The sequence below is a fragment of the Muscardinus avellanarius genome (genome assembly GCF_963383645.1).
Source record: "Muscardinus avellanarius genome assembly, chromosome: 1".
In the NCBI taxonomy this organism is placed as follows: domain Eukaryota; kingdom Metazoa; phylum Chordata; class Mammalia; order Rodentia; family Gliridae; genus Muscardinus; species Muscardinus avellanarius.
The window spans coordinates 178,993,798-179,016,658 of NC_137786.1; the positions used below are offsets into that span (position 1 = coordinate 178,993,798).

Below are 22,861 nucleotides of genomic sequence, written 5' to 3' on the forward strand. Positions count from 1 at the left end.
CTGAGAAGGACTGATGATGGCGGGTTCTCTCTCCACCCATTCCCTCAGGACCACCCGAGGGCACCTCTGGGCCCAGCCTGCTCCCATTCCTGGTTGTCAAGGCTCGGTCACCATGGTGCTCAAGTCTCCTAAGGATAGCTCTGTCCTTTTCCACCTTGGAACATCAGGGGTAGAATTGATCATCTCTCTAGGGCCTTGGGACACTGTCCAGAACATCTTTCCCCTGGGGAATAGTATACATCCTCGTGCCCATTTCTCTGAAAGGAAAACCGAGGCCTAGTCAAAGGAAAAATAGTACCTAACAAGCCGGGTATGGTGGCGCATGCTTGTAATTCCAGCATTCGGGAGGCTGAGACAGGAGGATCGTGGTTCACGGTTAGCCTCAGCTACTTAGTGAGGCCCTTTGCAACTCAGACCCGGTTTCAAAATAAAAACAAAAAATTAAATAAGGGCTAGGGGTGCAGCTTGGAGGTAGGATGCCCCTGGGTTTCATCCCCCATACCGCAAAAAAAAGAAAAGAAAAGAAAAATAGTACCTAACCAAGTGAGTCTCGAGCATAAGACTGGCTTTTAGAATCCTTGTGGGGTCCTCTCCTCGGTCTAATCAAGTAACAGTACTACTTGTGTGACTTTAGCATACAGTTATTTATCTTGGGTTCAGAATTAACCCTCAATAACTGAAAGAGAAAATTTTTTTCCTGGGACCAGATAAATGGACGATTAGGGAAAGGTTCTAGACTGGCTATAGGACCTTAGGTAAATCCTGTCCCTTTTCTACGCAAGGAGGTAGTTGGAGCTGAGGGTCTCTAAGGTCCCCTTGAGCTGTGATATTCCATATTCAATTCCTGCCTTCTTTAAGCAGATACTCACCTTTCCCAGAAGATCTCATCGCTGGTGCCAACACCAGCTCCCCTGGTCCCCAAGGGGCAGAGCAGAGGGGGAGCAGCTGGTCCTGGCAAAGGGAGGGCCCAGGGCGGGGTTTTGAGTAGGTAGGAAAGAAGATGCTAGGTGCCGTCAGGGGGCAGACAGCAGGAGTCCAGGCCTTTAGTCTCTCTGCCTGTGTAGGTGGGTGCAGCCATGGACCCCCTCACGGTAAGCTGCCCTCTGTTCCCTACCTTCCCCCATCCCGGTCCCTCTTAGCCCCATTTCTAGCTGTGAACAGTAGATTGGTCCAGAGGGATAGTGGGGACACCCTAGCTGCCAGGTAGGTGGTGGACACCACCATGGGGGTGGAGGAGCCCCTAGAGCCTTGAGCCTGAGCCCAGAAGAGGAAGCGGTATGGGGGCTGTGGGCCTTGAAGAAGAGAGGGACAGGGCACTAGCGAGGAGGCAGGTGCCCTCCAACACTACAGAGGGCAAGGTGGAAGGGGTTAAGAGGAGGAGTGTGTCAGAATCCTGCAAAGAGACCTGTTCCAGAGCAGGGCGGGGGGCTTGGAAAACGCCCAGTTCAAAGACCCTACTGCATGGACATGTCTGGACCTGCCCTTCAGAGAAGCTCTGGGACTATCAGGGATGAGCAGCTGCGAGATCAAGTCAACAAGATGGGCCCTGGGTCCCGGCCAGGTCCTGTGCGCCTGCCTGTTGGGCTGCCAGGGAGCCCCTTTCATGGGGGACCCCCTGTGTGGGGGTGTCTTGTGAGGGTGGAAGCTGAGCTGAGGAACGGGCCCCATCAGACCCAGTCTGACACTCTCCTAACGGAATCCACACAATAAAATGGTGACTGAGACACTTTTTGCCTATGTGTGTTGGGACAATGAATATATTGGCTGGGCCGGGCGTGGTGGCACACGTTTGTAACCCCCGCACTTGGGAGGCGGACACAGGAGGATCATGCAGGTTCGAAGTCAGCCTCGCTGGCTTAAGAGACCCTTGTTTCCAAATAGAATGTATAAAATAGGTCTGGGAGCATAGCCCAGAGGTAGAAGGGCTTCTAGGAACCCCAGTACCACCCCCCCCCAAAAAAAAATATATTGGCTGGGCATAAGGGGTTAAGGGCAAAAAGGCCCAAGGATGGGGGAGCCCTGGAATAAAGGAGGCTGGAAACTCAGGGTCCTGCCTCCCCCTCTCCTTCCTCTAGCCACAGCCCAACTGGACCGAGATTGTGAACAAAAAGCTCAAGTTCCCCCCGCCGCTCCTGGGCGCCATCCAGGAGGGGCGCCTGGGTCTTGTCCAGCAGCTGCTGGAGGCCGGGGCGGAGGCCGCGGGCGGTGGGCCGGCAGGACCCCTGCGGAACGTGGAGGAGGCCGAGGACCGCTCCTGGAGGGAGGCTCTCAACCTGGCCATCCGCCTGGGCCACGAAGCCATCACCGACGTGCTGCTGGCCAACGTCAAGTTTGACTTCCGGCAGATCCACGAAGCCCTGCTGGTGGCCGTGGACACCAACCAGCCGGCCGTGGTGCGTCGCCTGCTGGCCCGGCTGGAGCGGGAGAAGGGCCGCAAGGTGGACACCAAGTCGTTCTCGCTGGCTTTCTTTGACTCGTCGATCGATGGCTCCCGCTTTGCACCCGGCGTCACTCCACTCACGCTGGCCTGCCAGAAGGACCTGTACGAGATCGCGCAGCTGCTCATGGAGCAGGGCCACACCATCGCCCGGCCCCACCCGGTCTCCTGCGCCTGCCTGGAGTGCAGCAACGCCCGCCGCTACGACCTGCTCAAGTTCTCCCTGTCGCGCATCAACACCTACCGCGGCATTGCCAGCAGGGCCCACCTGTCGCTGGCCAGTGAGGACGCCATGCTGGCCGCCTTCCAGCTCAGCCGTGAGCTCAGGCGCCTGGCGCGCAAGGAGCCCGAGTTTAAGGTGGGTTCTTCACGCTTCCTCCGACTCTCAGAGCCTTCTCTTCTTCCCCTGCAGCAGGGTCGAGCCTGTGGGGGAGGTTCTGGCAAATGGGAAGCCACAGTAAGAATGAGCAGGTTAGCAGCCAGCCTCGGCAAAATAAAAGACCCTTAGCAACTTAGTGAGATCCTGTTTAAAAATAAAAAGGCTTGCATGCATGGTGGCACATGCTTGTAATCCCTGCACTTGGGAGGCGGAGGGTCACGCAGGTTTGAAGCCAGCCTTGCTTGCTTAAGAGACCCTGTCTCCAAATAAAATATAAAAATTAGGTCTGGGAGTATAGCCCGGAGGTAGAAGGGTTCTATCCCCAGTACCACCAAAAATAAAAAATAAACATAAATAAATAAGACTCAGAGAAACCAGGCATGGTGGCACACGCTTGTAATCCCAGCATTCGGAAGGCTGAGACCAGAGGATTGCAGTTCACAGCTAAGTGAGGCCCTCTGCAACTCAGTGAGACCCTGTTTCAAAATAAAGAATAAAAAATAGGGCTGGGGGGGGGGGGTAGCTCAGAGGTAGAATGCCCCTGGGTTCTATTCCTAGTAACACACACACACACACACACACACACACACACACAGGCTCAGAAGTGTAGCTCAGAGGTACAGTGCCAATGGGCTCAATCCCCAGTACCAAACCAAATGAAACAGAAACAGAATGGCTGGGCGTAGTGGCACACACTTGTAATTCCAGCATTTGGGATGCTGAGACAGCAGGATTGCGGTTTGTAGGCAGCCTCAGCTACTGAGTGAGGCCCTTTGCAACTCAGTGAGACCCTGTTTCAAAATAAACAATAAAAAGCCTGGTGTGGTGGTACACACTTATAATCCCAGTACTTGGGAGGCTGAAACAGGAGGATTACAGGTTCAAACCCAGCCTCAACAACTTAGTGAGGCCCTCCACAACTTAGTGAGACACTGTTTCCAAATAAGAATTGAAAATCAGGTTGGGGGTTTATCTCAGAGGTAAAATACCTCTGGGTTCAACCCCCAGTCACACACACACACACACACACACACACACACACAAAGAATAAAGCCGGCTGTGGTGGCACACGCTTGTAATCCCTGCACTTGGGAGACAGACAGGAGGATCACGCAGGTTTGAAGCCAGCGGCACTGACTGAAGAGACCCTGTTTCCAAATAAAAAATATAAAAATAGGTCTGGGAATGTAACCCAGAGGTAGAAGGGTTTCCAGGAACCCCAGTACCACCAAAAAAAGAAGAAAAAAAGAAGAAAAAATAGGACTGAGGGTGTAGCTAGGAGGTAAAATGCACCTGGGTTCCATCCCCAGTACTGAAAAAAAAAAAAAAAAACAAGAAAAAAAAACCAGAATGAAACATACTCTTTCTGTGTGTGTGTGCACATGCACATCTGCACAGGGGATTGGGGTGGAACTGGGGTTTGGGTTTGAAACAGCCTGTTACTGAGGCTGCCCTCAGACCAGGATCACAGGCGTGCACCACCATGCCTAGCCGAAGCCTACTCTTATTTTCAGGAACAAAAAGGGAGTTCACGATCCCACTCTGAGAGGATTTCATTCTAATGGCAGAGAGCACTCATCTAGGGGCACCTAGTTCCTGTGTAGGAGGTACAGTCCCCACCCTAGGGTGCCCTAGGTCTGTCTGAAGAGGACATAAATAGAAAAGGCTGGACAGACGTAGATTAGAGCGTCTTTTTGAGTGCCCACTGTGTTCCCACCTAGGGCATTGTGGGTTAAGCTTGTTAGGCCCCAGTGGGGGAGGGAGTGACACACTCCCAGGACCTCATTCAGGGCTGCGGGATGGTGCTCACGGGGCATCCCAAGCCCAGAAAGCAGCAACAGAGAAGATGCGGCCTGTGTTCAAGGAAGGCTCCTTGGAGGAAGTGGCACTAGCTGAGCTGTGGAAGTGGGTGGAGCAATATAAAGAGGAGCGGGGAGGCTGTGGGGCCCAGCGGGTCCCAGCAAAGATTGGCAGGTAGCCAAAGGAGGCGGGATGGCGCTTGCCCTGAACGCCCATACTTGAGAGGCTGAGACAGGAGGATCACAGGTTCACAGCCAGCCAGCCTCAGCAGCCTTGTGAGGCCCTCTACAACCTAGTGAGAATCTTGTTTCAAAAAAATAAAATAGGGCTGGGGGTGTAGCTCAGGGGTAGAATTCCCCTGGGTTCAATCCCTGGTACAGAGAGAGAGAGGGAGATGGGGAGAGAGAGAGGGAGGGAAGGAAGGAAGGAAGGAAGGAAGAAAGGAAGGAAGGAAGGGAGGGGAAGGAAAGAGAGAAGAAAGAAAGAAAGAAAGAAAGAAAGAAAGAAAGAAAGAAAGAAAGAAAGAAACAGACAGACAGACAGACAAAGTGAATACTGGAACAAACCAACATGTCAGAGGGCTTGGATAGAAATGACTTGGTGATAAGGTAGAAATAGCACCAGGAATAGCAGTAGAGCTTGATGAGGTGGCTGAGAGGCTGAGACAGGAGGATCACAGGTTGGAGGACAGCCTCAAGGAGACTCAGCAACCTAGAAACCATTTCCAAATAAAATTTTTTTAAAAGAGCAGGGGTAAAGCTCAGAAATAGAATTCAATCCCCAGTACCACAAAAAAAAAAAAAAGAAAGAAAAGAAAAAAAGAAATGACTGTCCTGGAGCAGGAGAGGGGTCTACTGGGCCCACTGATGGGGAAGAGGAGGGAGGAGAGAGGAGTGGAGAGCTCCATCCACAGAGCGGCCAGCACACACTGACCTACTTCCCTGCAGCCTGAGTACATCGCCCTGGAGTCGCTGAGCCAGGACTACGGCTTCGAGCTGCTGGGCATGTGCCGGAACCAGAGTGAGGTCACCGCGGTGCTCAACGACCTGGGCGAGGACAGCGAGGGGGAGCCCGAGGCCGAGGCCCTGGGCCAGGCCTTCGAGGAGGGCATCCCCAACCTGGCAAGGCTGCGACTGGCCGTCAACTACAACCAGAAGCGGGTCAGCCTCCTCCCTCCCTTGTCCCAGGCTGGCCCCTCCCTCCTAGCTGACTCCCACTCCAGCCCCAGCTGACTCCTCTTCCATCCTCAAAACCCTCTGAGATCTAGGCCCTTGAAGGCAAGAAGAGATGGTCCCCACCTCTGATTACCCTCAATCTAAGCCCCTAGCCTCTCCGTAGCCTTCATATAGGATGTGACATCTCAGACAGCTGTTTCTCTGGCCTGCTGAGTGACTTTGGTCTAGTTTGTTGTATTGTTAGATTTTACTATCTCTGTTTGACAAGATTAAATATCAAATGACTTTTTTTTTTTCAGTACTGGGGATGGAACCCAGGGGCATTCTACCTCTGTACCTCTGAGCTACACCCTCTAGACCTATATTTTATTCTTTATCTTTGAAACAGGGTCTCACTAAGTTGTGGAGAGCCTCACTAAGTAACTGAGGCTGGCTGTGAACCTACAATCCTCCCATTTCAGCCTCCCAAGTACTGGGATTACGAGCATGTGCCACCATGCCCGGCTTGGAGTGACTCTTATTTTGTCTCATCAGACAGCCTTTTCTTTATAATGGTTTCCTTGGCCCTGCCCCCCAAGACAGCAAGCCCACTTTCCCTGCTCCTTCCCTTCTCAAAACCATTCAGACTGCTGTTGCCCTCCATCTCTAAGAAGACTCTAAGACAGATTCAAGGATGTGGGATCCAAGACAGGTGCAATGGTGCAAATCCGTAATCCCAGGACTTGGGAGGCTGAGCCAGGAGGAATTCAGGTTCAAGGACAGCCTAGGCAATTTAGCAAGACCCTGTGTCAAAATAAAAATAGAAAAATCTCGGAGTGCCAGGCGTGGTGGTGTATGCCTGTAATCCCAGTACTTAGGAGGCTGAGACAGGAGGATCGCAGGTTCAAGGACAACCAGGGCAAGTAGTATGACTCAACCTAGTGAGACCCTGTTTCGGAATAAAAATGTAAAATAGAAGCCAGGCCATGATGGCACACACTTATAATCCCAGTATTTGGGAGGCTGAGACAGGAGGATCACAGTTCGTGGACAGCCTCAGCTACTTAGTGAGGCCCTTTGCAACTCAGTGAGACCCTGTTTCAAAATACAGAATAAAGAATCGGAGCCGGGCGTGGTGGCTCACGCTTGTAATCCCAGCATTCAGGAGGCTGAGACCTTAAGGATTGCGGTTTGCGGACAGCCTCAGCTACTTAGTGAGGCCCTCTGCAACTCAGTGAGACCTGATTTCAAAATAAAGAATAAAACATAGGGCAGGGGGGTGTAGCTCGGAGGTCAAATGCCCCTGGGTTCCATCTCCAGACCCGCAAAAAAAACAAAAAAAGAATAGGGCTGGGGGTTTAGCTCAGAGGTAGAATGCCCCTGGGTTCCATCCCTAGAAGCACAAACACAAGAAAACAAAAAAATAGGGCTGGGGGTGTGACTCAGAGGTAGAATTCTCCTGACTTTGATTCCTAGTACCACAAAAAAAAGGGCTGGGAGTGTATAACTCAGAGGTTCAATTACACACACACACACACATACACACACACACACACACACCCCTAGGGGATCCAGGAAAATCTTCAAGTTTACCTTCACAGACAAGGCCCAGGGAGGGCAGCCTCTGCCCACAGTCATGTGACAGGTGAGTCCCCTCTCTTCTGGGCTGCTTAGTTTAGGGAGAAAAGAAGGATGTTTGATCCCTGTGGCAGAAAGTAAGGGCCATGCCCCCAGCTGGCTCCTTCCTCTTCCCTGCCTGAGGCTGCCCCTCATGGCCCCTCTCTGCTCAGTTTGTAGCACACCCCATCTGCCAACAAGTCCTGTCCTCCATCTGGTGCGGGAACCTGGCTGGCTGGCGCGGAAGCACCACCATCTGGAAGCTCTTCATCGCCTTCCTCATCTTCCTCGCCATGCCCTTCCTCTGCCTCGGCTACTGGCTGGCACCCAAGTCCCGGGTACTAAGAATAAGATTAATGATAAGCCGTTTACTGAGTACCTGGTTTCCGCCGGGCCCCTGGCCAGCACTCTGTAACCATCACCTTTTGAGTGCTCCCCTTCAGTGATGAGGTAGCTCTGAGGGCAGGCGTCACACTCCTTCCTGCCTGGCGGAGAATAAGCGCAGGCACAGGGAAGGCAAGTGCCCTTTTTGTCCAGGGCACCCAGCAAAGAGCAGTCAGAATTTACACTGAGGGTTCTCTGCCTCCAAGCTGCCTCCAAAGCCTGGACAGTGTTACAGTCTCCTAAAGGGAGTCCAACCTCAACCAAATATTTATCTGAGGTCTTACTGTGAGCAGCATTGTACCTGGCACAGGGATATAATGAAGGCCCAGGCCTGTCCCTGTTAACCAGGTGGGGAACAGGGAGAGGAGTATCCAAGAAGCTGGAACAGCACGGGAGATGCCCGGGGAGGGAGACTGTCCAGCATCTGAGAAAAGGGAAGGAACAAACTCCTTGCTAAAGCAGTGTGAGATTCAGTGCCCCCATCAGCTTTGCGTTTGGAAAGCTCCCGTCTAGCTGGGCGTGGTGGTGCACACTTGTAATCCCAGCATTCAGGAGCCTGAGACCGGAGGCTCTCGGTTTGCGGACAGCCTCAGCTACTTAGTGAGGCCCTCTGCAACTCAGTGAGACCCGGTTTCAAAATAAAGAATAAAAAATAGGGCAGGGGGTGTAACTCGGAGGTCGAATGCCCCTGGGTTCCATCCCCAGACCCGCAAAAAAAAAAAAGAAAAAAAAAAGAAAGAAAGAAAAAGAAAAAGAAAGAAAGAAAGAAAGAAAGAAAGAAAGAAAGAAGCAAGCAAGCTCCCGTCTTCAACTAGCAGCGTGAAAGATGGGTACAGGGAGCAGGAGGAGGGGGAGAGTGTAGGATAGAAGCGGTGGATTTCCCTTCCAACTTGGTTGAGTTCAAAGAGCCCATGGATCCCCAAGAGAAAGTGACTTTGACCCTGTGTTCCTCAGTTCCTGAAAAATGGGAAGAGTAAAACCTACTTCACATGGTTCATAGGTAGGAAGGTGTAGGGTCTGGTTTATAGTATGTTCTTGGTACATGTCCGAGTTAGTGAGTGGGTGGATCCGAGAAAATCAGAATCATGTGTGGGCTGAGTGGTCCGGCAGGGCTGCCGGCAGGGGGCACAGTGGGCCCTTGAAAGCCACGCTCTCGCACTGTCCCCACAGCTGGGCCGCCTGCTGAAGATCCCCGTGCTGAAGTTCCTGCTGCACTCTGCCTCCTACCTGTGGTTCCTCATCTTCCTCCTGGGAGAGTCCCTGGCCATGGAGATGCAGCTGAGCACATTCCATGGCCGCAGCCAGAGTGTCTGGGAGACCTCGCTGCACATGATCTGGGTTACAGGTACATGCGGGACCCTTTATGTATGGCATTCTTCCTTGGGGGATACTCACTGTCCTTCATGATAAGCACCTCAGTGGGGGACCCCTGTTTCTGTAAATGCCCTCGAGACACATAACCAAACCCCTCTGGGCTCTAGCGCACCAAGAGTTCCTTCCCTTTCACCCCTAATCGGAGGACCTAGGCCTGTGGCAGAGCAGGGACCCCATTCTTAACCTGGGTGTGGTAGCACACGCTTATAATCCCAGCATTCAGGAGACTAAGACAGGAGGATCATGGTTCTCAGTCAGCCTCAGCTATTTAGTGAAGCCCTTTGCAACTTAGTGAGACCCTGTTTCAAAATAAAGAATAAAAATAGAACTGGAATGTGGAATGTAGCTCAGAGGTAGAATGCCCTTTGGTTCCATCCCCAGCACTGCCCCCCACACACAAAAAAATTCTTCCTCCTCCCTGACGCCAATCACTACCTACTCTGGAAATTTCTATCCTCTGACAAGTAAGACACCCATCCACAGGGTCAGGTGGCACCTCACCCTGGTGTCATGGTTCCCTGCATTGTAGTGGTAGCCTACCAGATGAGTTATCCTGGAGGTGTGGAGCACCAGGGACAAAAGATATGAATTAGCCATGGTCCTTGCCCTTGAGGGGTTCCAAGTTCAAGGGATTCACAGAGCATCAGCTCTCAAGATCTGGCACTCAGCCCACTTAGACTTGGCCCACATGCTTAGCAGGCTGATAATTTGGAGGCCCTTCAAGCCAAGAGTCTTCAGTGTTTGCCCAATATTTATCTGTCGGAAGGCAAAGAGAGCCTCCCCCACATGGTTTCTCCCAGGTGTTCCCCGCTTGCTGAGTGTCAGCTGTTTGCGATCCTTGGTGTGGGTCACACTAGTCATGAGACGAGTCTGCATCCACGTGGAGTCCTTATTTTCACATCAGACCATGTTGCACCTGGATAGATTAAATGTTTACATTTCATCGACATCACCCTGGTGATGTTTTGGCTCCCCGGCCCCCCCATGCAAAGTCCCCCCTCCACCATTATCTGGCTTTGACTAGAAGGAGGAGGAGAGTTGGGCCCCATCCTGTCCTGGCCCCTGCCGCCCCCTCCAGGCTTCCTGTGGTTTGAGTGTAAGGAAGTGTGGATTGAGGGCCTGCGCAGCTACCTCCTGGACTGGTGGAACTTCCTGGACGTGGTCATCCTGTCTCTGTACCTGGCAGCCTTCGCGCTGCGCCTGCTCCTGGCTGGGCTTGCCTACATGCACTGCAGGGATGCTTCTGGTAATGCAACCTGCCACTATTTCACCACTGCTGGTGAGTATCCTCCTGACTCGGCCCTGAAGCCCAGCGCCTCTTCCTAGGCTCTTAGCCTCTGTCCCATCCTGCCCCGCAGAGAGAAGTGAGTGGCGCACCGAGGACCCCCAGTTCCTGGCTGAGGTGCTTTTTGCTGTCACCAGCATGCTCAGCTTCACCCGCCTGGCCTACATCCTGCCGGCCCATGAGTCGCTGGGCACCCTGCAGATTTCCATTGGCAGGATGATTGATGACATGATGCGGTACGTGCTGTCCCTGCTCAGAGCATCCTTGTTCTGATAGACTTGACCTCCTGGTGAAATTCCCAGCCCCAGAACAGCACAGGCATGCGTGACCTGTGTTCCTGAAACTCTAGATAAAATGTAAAATTTGGAGTGTAAATATAAATGGACATTTCTCCGCAGGGAAGGTCTGTAACTTTCACCTAATTCTCAGAGGCCTATGACCACAGAAAAAAATTATAAGCCATTGATAGCAGAAAGAGCTCATGGTTGGAGTTGTGGTTCCAGTGCTGTGGCTGTATTTGTGACCTCTCCCTAGGTGATCCCACCCCCACCCCCACCCCCACCTTTTTTTTTTTTTATTGAGGATTGAAGCCAGGGGCATTCTATCTCCACCTATACACCCAGCCCTTTTTACTTTTTATTTTGAAACTGGATCTTGTTAAGTTGCTAAAGGTCTCTCTAATTTGCTGAGGCTGTCCTCCAACCTGTGACCCTCCTGTCTCTGCCTCCCAAGTACTGGTATTATAGATGTGTGTCACCAGGCCCAGCTTCCCCTCTTCTTGGAAAGCTAAATCACATATAGCCAAACCTGACCTCTTGCCCTGAACAGAGTAGAGTTAATGCTTTTTCCATAGGAATCCCCTGCTTGAGGTAGGATTAGAGTGGGTGTTGGTGGTGAGAAGGTGCTAGTTACATTTGTAAACAACTTCAGTGCAGCTTAGCTTGGAGGGAACCCTACGCCCCTCCCCTTGGGATTCTTCCAGTCCTCCAGGTTACAGGCTAATTCATCTCAATATGTGGCTCTAACTTTCTGTGTTCTAACCCCTGCAGTAAGAACCTCTGTCTCCCAGACAACTCTGCACAATCTCAGCATGGCAGTCCCTCCCCAAGAAAGTGATCCATTCCCCAGCTTTGACTGCTTAAACTCATTCCTCCTTCTCCTCCTCTTCACTGGAGATTAGACCCAGAAGCATCTACCACTGAGCTAAAACCCAAGCCCTTTAGTTACTGTTCATTTTGAAACAGAGTTTTGCTAAGTTGCTGAGGCTGGTTTTGAACCTGCGAGTATCCTGTCTCAGCCTCCCAAGTACTGGGATCACAGACGTGTGCTACCAAGTCTGGCTTCCCAGTATGCATTAGGGAGGCCCTCTGATTTGGCCCTCTCTGAATCCCCACTCGATTCCCATCCCCTAGTTTCTCTACACTTGATAATAACCAAATTGAATACTTGTCAAGTAGAGCGCCAGTAAGGCTGCCCCAGCCCCCTTCCCAGAGCCTCTGCCCGGGTGAGACCGGCTCTCGCCCTTCCATGCGCTCCCCGCCAGGTTCATGTTCATCCTCATGATCATCCTGACCGCCTTCCTCTGTGGCCTCAACAACATCTACGTGCCCTACCAGGAGACACAGCGGCTGGGCAAGTACGCGGAGCAGAGGCGGGCGGGCGAGGGCGGCCCTGCTCCTTGCAGCCTGGTCATCTCTTCCTGCTTCCCTCCTTTATTAGTCAATTAATTCTCTCATTGGCTCCCTCCCTCCCTCCCTCCCTCATTAATTCACTCGGTCACTTATTTATTTATTTATTTATTTATTTATTTTGCAGGTTTGGGGATAGAACCCAGGGGCATTTGACCTCCAAGCTACACCCTCTGCCCTATTTTTATTCTTTATTTTGAAACAGGGTCTCGCTGAGTTGCAGAGGGCCTCACTAAGTAGCTGAGGCTGTCTGTGAATCGCGATCCTCCGGTCTCAGTCTCCTGAATGCTGGGATTACAAGTGTGTGCCACCATGGCCGGCTAGTTTGGTCACTCATTTATTTGTTCATGTATGCATTCATTTATTTCCCCCCACATTTTTTGGGGAGGATACTGAGGATTAAATCCAGATGTGTTCTCCCCAGAGCTACACCCCCAGCCCCTTTTATGTTTTACTTTGAAACAGGGTCTTGCTAAGTTACTATATACTGGCCTCAAACCTGTGATCCTTCTATCTCAGCCTCCCAGGTATTGGGATTACAGGTGTGCGCCACTGCACCCACCTGTAATGGATTCTTAATGGTTCTCCTACCTCCACACACCACTTTCCCTTGCATTCTACTTGCAGCGACCAATGTGATCTTTTCAAATCTAAGTCAGGTATTATACCACTCTTCTGCTTTCCCAGATGCCCAAATAGGCCATAATATCCTGCCCTACTCATAATTTTGTGTGTGTGTGTGTGTGTGTGGTGTATTGGGGTTCGTGGAAGCCCTTCTACCTCCAGGCTACACTCCCAGACCTATTTTATATTTTTATTTGGAAACAGGGTCTCTTAAGCCAGGCAGCTGGCTTCAAACCTGTGCGATCCTCCTATCTCCACCTCCTAAGCGTGGGGATTACAAGCGTGTGCCACCGTGCCCGGCTATTTTTTTTTTTTTTTTTTTTGGCGGTACCTGGGATGGAACCCAGGAGCATTCTACTTCTGAGCTACACCCCCAGCCCTATTTTTTATTCTTTATTTGAAATAGGGTCTCACTGAGTTGCAGAGGCCTCGCTAAGTAGCTGAGGCTGACTGTAAACCTAGATCCTCCAGTCTCAGTCTCCCAATGCTGGGAGCAGAAGCATGGCCCCCACGCCCGACCCTACTCACAATTTTAAGATGTTGTTATAAGTAGTGTCCATCTCACTGCTTCCCAGCTGTTAGGCTAAGCTCGAGTGTTGACAGTATCTATCTCACTTCCACCCCTAAGGTCCTTGGAGACAGAGACTCTGCTTGTCTTGTTCAATGTGTCCTTAGCACCCATGACACTACTGTACGCTTAGTAAATATTGGTTGACCAAAAGAATAAAAATTGGAGCTCAGAAATGGCAAGTGTCTGTATGGGCCAGGTTGGTCCAAAGGTTTCCTGGACATAGAACACCTTTGGCTGGATGCTGGAGGGTGAGGGTCGGCCTGGGTGCCCCCAGGACGCTCCTCCTCACCCTCGTTTCCTATCCTTCACTCGGCTGGGCACGCCAGTTTCAGTGAGACTTTCCAGTTTCTGTTCTGGACCATGTTCGGCATGGAGGAGCACAGCGTGGTGGACATGCCTCAGTTCCTGGTGCCCGAGTTCGTGGGCCGGGCCCTCTACGGCATCTTCACCATCATCATGGTCATTGTGTTGCTCAACATGCTCATTGCCATGATCACCAACTCCTTCCAGAAGATCGAGGTGGGTGAACGAGGCTGGCCTAGGCCGGGGAGCGGGGGGGAGCAGGGTGCACAGAGTCTAGACCATTCCCACTCTCCATCCATCATTGGCTTGTGGCTTTGGAAAAATCCTACTGTATAAAGTGAGGGTCTCAGTAATGTTGTTAGTGTCTCCAGACACCAAGTCTCTTCTCTCCCCACCTTCTGACCAGGGAGAGGAACGTATTGTGGAAAAGTAGATGGGAACAAGAGAAGAGAGAAGGAATAGATGGTTAAGGTTTGTAGGCTGGAGACCAGGCTGGGCAGGTGCTGGAATTAGGAGAATAGGGGGTGATAGGGAGGGAGAGAGGAAAAGTGGAGACAGGCGGGGAAATGTGGGTGACAAGTATGACTGGAGATGAGAATGGGGAGAAGAAAGTAGTTGAGACTCAGGAGAGTAAGAGAGGAGAGGACTGGGGGAAAGGAAGGGAGATGATGCGGCGCACGCCTGTAATCCTAGTACTCAGGAGGCTGAAATAGGAGGATCGCAGGTTCAAGGCCAATCTCAGCAATTTATTGAGATTCTCAGCAACCTAATGGGACCCTGTTTTAAAAAACAAAAATAAAAAAAAAAGACTGGAGGTGTAGTGCAGAGGGCGAATTCCACCTGGGTTCACAGTAACACACACACACACACACACACACACACACACACACACACACCATCACACCGTGAGGGCCAGGTGTCAATGTGGTCCTGGCACAGTCCCCACCTCCCTGTCTTCAGGATGATGCTGATGTGGAATGGAAGTTTGCTCGCTCTAAGCTCTACCTGTCCTACTTCCGAGAGGGCCTGACGCTGCCTGTGCCCTTCAACATCCTGCCCTCCCCCAAGGCCCTCTTCTACCTTCTCAGGTGATGAGCTCAGTGCCCTCACCCCTGAGTCTCTGAGCACCCAGTCCCTGCCCCATTTCCCTAGGCCCTGTCTCCTGCCTAACCTCTTCCCGCCATTGAAATCTCTCAGGAGAATTTTCCGGTTTATTTGCTGTTGCTGCTTCTGCTGCAAAACCAAGAAGCCAGCCTACCCCCCAATCCCCACCTTTGTGAGTATCTTGTGTGCTTTGGTTGGTCCCTCACACCAGGCTCCAGCTGTGGTACCCACACCATCCGTGTGCGTGCACACCCTGCCATGTCTATCTTCCCAGGTACGTTCTCCAGAAAGCCTATCCCCAATCCCCTCTCTCTCACTTGTCTTCCTTTTCCCTCTTCTGGGCTCTGGACATTTTCTAAATTTCCAACCCTACATTATGCAGCCTAAACAGAAATGCAGGCCCCTTGCTCCCAAGCTACAAAAAAATCTGCGAAACTCTAGACAAACAGGGCAGAGATGTGATAGAGCTGGATAAATGGTCACTTACTGGGAGATTAGAGGCTGACAGAGGCCGGAGAAGGAGGTGGCCATCCAGGGGCTCACTTCCCACTCACTGTCTGTACCCTAACCCAGCCTGGATTAGCCTGGCAGCCCCTCCTAATTCAGACCAGCCTCGCTGCCATCCACAGAGGGTCCTCCAACTCCTCTACTCCCAGCCTTGCCTTTCCAGCTTCTCTGTCCTCCTGCCTTTCAGGACTGCACCATGAGGCAGACCAGGGCCTGGGGATGTGGCCTACCGAGACAGAAAAGTCAGCAAACTTGGCCTGGTGCTTTCTACAGGGCAGAACAGCAGTCAGAAGAAGGCTGGCTGTGGAGACTCTGTCTCACCTTCCTGTCTTCTCATTCCAGGCCAACCGGGCGGCCGGGGCAGGGCCTGGGGAGGGAGAGCGTGGATCCTACCGCCTCCGCGTCATCAAGGCCCTGGTACAGCGCTACATAGAGACTGCCCGGCGGGAGTTCGAGGAGACCCGCAGGAAAGGTCAGCTGCCCTCCCCCAAGCCCACCTGCTGATGTCCTCGTGACTCTGGGATCCACGCCCCACACCCAGACTCAGCCCACATCAGCCTGCCTTGTGCAGGACGCCACCCACGCCACCCTGGGAAGGTCCCCTCTCGCCCGTTCAGGCGTTTCTTCTACTCCTTTAGTTCCACTTACGCTCACTCATCTCTCATTCACTCCTTCACTGACGTGGTCCCCCACTCCACCAGTGAGCATCACTCCACCAGTGAGCATCACTCCACCAGTGAGCATCGCCCCATCAGTGAGCATCTGAGCATCGCTCCATCAGTGAGCATCGCTCCATCAGTGAGCATCGTTCCATCAGTGAGCATCTGAGCATCGCTCCACCAGTGAGCATCGCTCCATCAGTGAGCATCGCTCCATCAGTGAGCATCACTCCACCAGTGAGCATCGCCATGTCCTCCCTTGCTCCAGGCTCTGTCCTGGGGGAAGGACACTGCACAGAGCAGGCAACTGAGGGAAGCTTTCGGTATGGTGAGAGAGCATCGTGTGAGGAGGAAAGTGCTTAGCTAAGAGAGACAGCCTGCAGTGGGAGCCCAAAGGTCAGGAGAGATCCTGGGAAGCCAGGTGTGATGTGGTGGCTCATGCCTGTAATCCTAGTACTTGGAAGGTTGAGACAGGAGGATCACAGATTTGAGGCCAGCCTTGGCAGCTTAGGCCATCCACAATTTAGTGAGTCCCTGTTTAAAAAAAAAAATAGGGTTGAGGATTATAGCTCAGAGGTAGAATGCCTCTGGGTTCAATCCCCAGTAAAACACACACACACACCCTGGGAAGGTAGAAAAAGGCAAGTATAATTGGAAGTAGGCCTGAAGGGTGTGAGCTGACCAGGTATAGATGGGAGAGAGGCTGACAAGATGGATTTACAAATCTAAAAACCCTTTCCCTGAGTCTGCACCACCTTCTTTTCTAACCTAAAGCCACCACCCTCCCACCTCTGCTCAGCTTCATCTGCCCCAGACACTCTCCACCCACTGACCCCAGTTCTTCCGGTTCTCTTCCTTGAGAACCCCAGACAGGGTGTCCCCCGGGTTCTGTTGAGGGCAGACATAGACATACCAAGTAGGCTCATCTTCTGAAAGCCCCCTCCATGATCCGCCTCGCAGACCTGGGAAACAGACTGACAGAGCTCACCAAGACCGTCTCTCGACTGCAAAGCGAGGTAGCCAGTGTGCAGCGCACCCTGGCGGCCGGAGGAGGGATGCCGCGACCTCCTGACGGGGCCAGCATCCTCAGCCGCTACATCACCCGGGTGCGCAACAGCTTCCAGAACCTGGGCCCCCCCATCCCTGAGACCCCAGAGCTGAGCGTGCCAGGGATTGTGGGGACCCAAGACACATCAGAAACTGGGCTTCAGGCTGCTGGAGCAGCGGAGACTCCAGCTTCCGGAGCGTCTGGACCCTCCTCCCCAGCTCACGTGCTGGTACACAGGGAGCAAGATGCAGAGGGGCCTGGGGACCTGCCTCCCGAGGCCGACTTTGGGACCACGGGGGGTTCCTGAGGCAGCGAAAGGGCCCCCTATTCTACTGCTGGGTACAGCAGCCTAGTTGGCTGGGAGTGAGATCACTTAATAGGAGCCCATGCTGCTTTTCTTGCTTTAATAAAATTACTGCTGTGAGCCAGGCTCGGTGGCACATGCCTGTAATCCCAGGACTTGGGAGGCTGAGACAAGGGTTGCAGGCTTGAGGCCAGCCTTGGCAACTTAGAGAGACCCTGCTTCGAAAATACAAAATGAATTGTAAAAAGGTTGGGGTGTAGCTCAGAGGTAGAACACCTCTGGGTCTAATTAGCACCACTACTAAACAAATAAATAAACAAAAATTACTGCTGTGTGTGTCGGATGCCTCTGGAGTGTGTGAGGATTCCTGTCTCTTTAAAATCGTCTCTCTAGCTGGGCAGGGTGATGCACATCTGTAACCCCAGCATTTAGGAGGCTGAGACAGGAGGATGGCAGGTTTGAGGACAGCCTCAGCAACCTAGGGAAGCTTTCCACAAACTAGCAAGGCCCTGTTTTCAAACAAAAAGTAAATAAGTAGCCGGGAGTGGTGGCACACGCTTATAATCCCAGCGCTTGGGAGGCTGAGACAGGAGGATCACACAGGTTCAAAGCCAGCCTCAGCTACTTAGTGAGGCTCTCAGCAACTTAGTGAGACCCTGTTTCCAAATAAAATATAAAATAGGGCTGGGAGTATAGCCCGAAGGTAGAAAAACTCCTGGGTTTCACTCCTGGTACCACAATAAATAAATAAATAAATAAAATAAAAATACTAAAAAAAAAATAGGGCTGAGGGTGTAGCTCAGAGGTAGAAGAAGCCTGGGTTCCATCCGCAGTACTGTAAAAAAATAAATAAATAAATACATTAAAAAATAAGTAAGTAAAAAGGGTTGGGGATGTAGCTTGGAGGCAGAATGCCCCTGGGCTCACAAAAAAGAAAAAGAAAAAAAAAAAAAAAGCCGGGTGTGGTGGTGCACGCTTGTAATCCCAGCATTCGGGAGGCTGAGACCGGAGGATTGTGATTCACAGATACTTAGTTAGGCCTTCTGCAACTCAGTGAGACCCAGTTTCAAAAAAATAAAGAATAATAAATAGGGCAGGGGGCATAGCTCAGAGGTCAAATGCCCCTGGGTTCCATCCCCAGACCCACACACACACACACACAAAAAAAAGTTCCTTCTCTTCCCCCTAATGGGTGAGGTGTAAAGAGGGCAGAGAAATGACTGCGCTGGGGTTCCAGTATCCTGAGCTTAGATCCTGCATTAGGCCTCCTCACCAATTCAGTGGAGAGAGTTCTGCACCAGGAGGCAGGAGGCCTGGGAGGCAGGAGGTTTGGCTTGGATTCTGACTGTCCAACCTTGAGCAAGCTGTGTCCTTCCGTGGCCTCAATTCCTCCTCAGACAAACAGGGCTGAGGACCCACCTGTTCCTCCCGCCTTCCTGTGTCACGAGGCTCCTCTGCCTGGTAAAGCTTCTGGGTGTGCAGGTTACAGTGTGTGACAGGGGGCCCACGGGGATCGGGAAGTTAAGATTTTGAGTCCCTCAGTCCCTGAGCTGGCGAGGCAGATGGTCCAGACTTACAGAGTGAACCAATCACAAACCTCCATGGCTCCGGTGACAATACCATTTATTTAGTGGCCATCACAGTCCTCCCTTGATTGCCCAGGAAGTCCCCGCCACACAGAAGGGCTCCCTCAGCCTGCTGTGGCCTCAGGTCTCTCCACACTCTCGTTGGGGAGATGGCTGCGGGGGCCAGGGCTGGGGCAGGGACCGTGCTCTTGCTTTTGGGGGCCCTTGGAAGCCCCCTTTCTTCATAGGAAGGTCACCAGCTTCCAGGATTCCTACGTGGCAGGTGTTGGGCTTTCAGGGCCCTGATCCAGAGGGCTGAACCTTACAGGAGCCAAGAGTGGGGTCTTCCAGGAAAGCAAAGAAAAGGCTCTCTGAGGGCGTGGCTGCCCTGTTGGAAAAAGAAGGAAAGAAAATAAAGGGGTCAGCGAGGGCCAGGAGGAGCTGAAGCAGCAGACAGAGGAGGCAGGAGGCCACTCACCTGCTCCAGACACACAGCCGGGCCTCTTCTCCCCTGCAACAGACCGCGCGTGAGGCTGACTCACACCCCCCAAACCTCCTTCCCACCAGGCCCTGGCAAAACTGTTCTCCCTTTAGCCCATCTGGCTCTTTGTCAAAGGCAGACTTTTAAAAAATTTTCCCTCCTTTTTTTCTTTTTTGGTACTAGGGATTGAATCCAGGAGCATTTTACCCCCAAGCTATTTCCCAGCTCTTTTTTTAATTGAAATAGGGTCTCACTAAGTTTCTAAGGCTGGTTTTGGACTTATAATTCTCCTATGGCAGGCTCCCAAGTACTGGGATTACTAGTGTGTGCTACCACACCTGGCTTTAAAGGGAAACTTCTGACTTCCTTTGTCCTCCCTCCCTCAGGAAATATTTCCAGATTGCGTCCACATTCCTGCTACCACCCAGTCCATTCTGTCCCTGCTCAGCACTGTGTCCTGTCAACCCATCAGCCCCAGGCCTCCTGAGATCTAAAGCAGTATTCCTGTCTCTTAACTCTGAGTGATATCCTCCTATGGTCTATTAGACTGTGTGTGTGTGTGTGTGTGTGTGTGTGTGTGTGTGTGTGTGTGTGTTGCTAGGAATCAACCCAATGCCTCACACTTACTAGCAAGTGCTCTACTACTGAACTACACACAGCCCCAGATGGAACACTTGAGAACGCAGTGGATCATCTGAGAATATTCACAGATCTCTAACTGTGCACAGGACCCCGCCGACCCTGAATCTCAGAAGTCAACAACTCCAGCTGACTTCTGGGTTCCAAAGTTCACTGCAGTGACACCAAGTGGGCCTCCTGCGGGCTCTGAGACTGTGTAACATCGGGCCTATTCCCCCAGCCTGCCGGTCCTGCACCCCCGTGCACAGCTCACCACCCAAATAGGCGCAGTTGAAGTGGCTGCAGGTCTGATTATAGCTCTTGAGGGTCACCAGGCTCCGGGCTCCATCCTGGGAGAAGCCTGTGACCAGGAAGACTTCGTGGGGAGGAATGAGCACCTCTCGCTCCTCAGGGAAGACAGACAGGGCCTGGATAGGGGCCCCAAAGCAAGTTCTTAGAGAGAAGAAGGTGGCATTACCAAAGCTGCGGGCCACCGCCTCATCCAGGGAGCAGGAGGCAAACTGGCCCAAGCGGACAGAGTCCCCTAGCCTGCTGGGTTCCAAGTGGAGGCTGCCCACGCCTCGGAACACCACCTCCCCAGGTGCCCCGCTGCAGCCAGCCCCCTTCAGCAGCTGCAGGGCCTGGGTCAGGTAGAAATGCAGGGCCTTGAAGGGGAAGAGCCTCATGTAGTGGTCCCGGGAGCCACCGCCTGTCCGCACGGCCTGGTTCAGCTCCCAGTACAAGGTGTTGGATGAGTTGGTGTAGACCATGACAGCTATGCCATGCTGGGCTTGGAAGCCCCGGGGCAGAGCAAGCCCCTGACTCCGCTGCTCCCAGGCCCCCCGCGCAGCCTCCCAGGACTCCCTTAGCAGGGCATGGTGGGCCATCTCCTCCTTCAGCAGGGAGGCTGCCTTCTCCTCCATCTCCTCCCTGCAGCCCACATAGGCATCGTCGAAGGTGTCTGGAGCCAGGCCCAGGGGCAGGATGGGAAGAGCACGGGCCTAGGGACAGAAGGAGCCACAGGGGAGTGTCAGATCAGATCACTGCACAGGGGTCCTGGTGCGGGTCAGTTTGGGGACAAGGCAAATATCTGGTGTGTGCAGTTTGCCAAGGGCCCGAGGCAGTGTCACTAGAGTGAGTCAGACACGGGTCCCAACACCACCTGCCAGCTGTGGGATCCTGGGCAGTCGCAGCCTTTCAGGGGTCAGATTCTCTACCTATGAATTGAGCTGTCAGCCTCACAGGATTGTTGTGAGGATAGCATAAAGGTCACTTGTGCTCGGCCTAAAAGGGGTCGTCTTGTCATTAGAAAGGTGCGCACTGGAAGGGAGAGGGGGCTAGATGACTCCAGGAACTTCCTGGCTCAAGACTGTCGGTATGCTGGTGATCGACCAAGGTCCAGTACCTCACCCTGTCCCCACCTCCTCAGACTCCTCCCTCTCATCTTCCCGAAGCCCTTGCAGGTGCTCAGGCACCTCACCAAATCTCTGTCAGCTCTGGGTTTCTGAGTCCTCTCCTGCTTTAGAAGCCTTTGTCCCACACTTGGCGCGTGGTGGGGGAAGGGGCTATGGGGATGCTGAGCCCACGGTGGGAGAGGGAAGTGTGGTGGAGGAAGGTGGAGGGAATTCCTAGGGAGGGGTGGCAGGAAGGAGGGAGGACCTCACAGGGAGGTGTGCAGGTGGACAGGGATTCTTGAAGAGGGAATGGGAACTGGGGCTCCCTGTAAGGTTGGAAGTTCCTAAAAGAAGAGAATTGAAGGCCGAGGATCCCAGAGAAAAGTCTGTGGGAGAGACTGGTGGAGGCATCCTGCAGCCCAGTCCCTCAGGGGCGGTCCCAAACTTCCCTCTTGGTGGCAAGGGAAGGTTCCAGGCCGAGGGAGTTACCTGCCAGAGGGCGTGGAGGTCCCAGCAGCAGAGGCTGATCAGCAGCGCCGCCAACAGCAGCACCATTCCTGGGGCGTCTTAGGAGAACTAGGTCCAGATGCCTGTGAGAGGAGCGATGGAGCCCCGGCCTCGAGGGCCGCAGGACTCAACTTCTGCTGGTGGAGGGGCCGGGGTCCCAGCTGTGGCCAGGGCCGGGCGGGGCGGGGCTAGGGTGGGCGGGGCTCCCAGTTGACGGCCCCCACTCACCCCTGAGTCTCTGCTCCGCAGATTGCCTGAGCCCCACACTCGGCGTCTCTCTCGCGGGCACTGGTTCGCGAAAGTCAGGGCGAGGAGGTCCAACGACTTCAACTGGAGGGGGATCGGGGACTGAGGACCCACCTGGATGCAGGGGAGGTCGAAGGCTGGGAGGAGCGCTGGTGGATTGCAGCAGGCAGGGGCTATGGTCCTGCAGGCGCTGAGCTGCAGAGTCCTGGGATGGCTAAACAAAGTCCCCAGCTAACTATAGCCCCCGGGCAGTAACCCGACGCCTGTTTCAGCAACAACAGACGCGGGGGCGGGCGGCGGGAGTGGCGGGCAGAGGCCCCTGCCCGGGCTGCTGCTCCGTCTAGCAGGCGCTCTGGCTCCGGCATCCCATGCTTGGGGAGAGACTTGAGTGAGGTTGGCCTCTCCCTCAGGAGGACCCTGACCCGGCCGCCCGGCCCCCAGACCCGCCAGGCCAAGAAGCCTGGCGAGGGTCGTCCTGCTGGGCCCTTGCTCGCTGATTTGCGTAGTTTGCATAATGCCCAGCTGGGGTTCGGAACTCTGAGCACCACCCACTCCCCTCCCTTCTCTTTGCCTCCTGCCCCTTCCCCATCCCTGCCGTCTGACCTGAGGGATGCACAGCTCTGCCTGGGGTCCAGCCCCGCCCCCACCCAGGCCCCCTGGGTGGGTCTGGACCTGCAGACTCATGTTTGTAAACACTCGTCTCCCTCCCACTTCCTCTGGCCTTTTCTATAAATAACCTGGCTCTGGGTTTTGGACGCTCAGAGGCCACGAGTGGGGCCAGCTGAGGAGTCAGTGGCTCGGGGAACAGCTTG

The 22,861-nt window shown here is 53.3% G+C and overlaps 2 protein-coding genes across 2 annotated transcripts; one reads left to right on the forward strand and one right to left on the reverse strand.

The window, feature by feature from the left end:
- Positions 1 to 1,076: 1,076 nt before the first annotated feature.
- LOC308258778 (short transient receptor potential channel 2) lies at positions 1,077 to 17,241 on the forward strand (the record flags this gene model as incomplete). The annotated part of the gene is made up of 13 exons (XM_080689410.1): positions 1,077 to 1,091; positions 2,076 to 2,795; positions 5,564 to 5,776; positions 7,561 to 7,725; positions 8,942 to 9,116; positions 10,224 to 10,424; positions 10,504 to 10,666; positions 11,974 to 12,066; positions 13,640 to 13,832; positions 14,577 to 14,704; positions 14,814 to 14,892; positions 15,570 to 15,699; positions 16,847 to 17,241. 13 exons carry the CDS (start codon positions 1,077 to 1,079, stop codon positions 17,239 to 17,241), a joined length of 2,670 nt encoding a protein of 889 aa, XP_080545536.1.
- A 1,703-nt stretch (positions 17,242 to 18,944) lies between these two features.
- ART5 (ADP-ribosyltransferase 5) lies at positions 18,945 to 21,851 on the reverse strand (the record flags this gene model as incomplete). Its single annotated transcript, XM_080689420.1, has 4 exons — positions 18,945 to 19,075; positions 19,282 to 19,314; positions 20,177 to 20,903; positions 21,786 to 21,851. 4 exons carry the CDS (start codon positions 21,849 to 21,851, stop codon positions 18,945 to 18,947), a joined length of 957 nt encoding a protein of 318 aa, XP_080545546.1.
- Between the last annotated feature and the right edge of the window lie 1,010 nt (positions 21,852 to 22,861).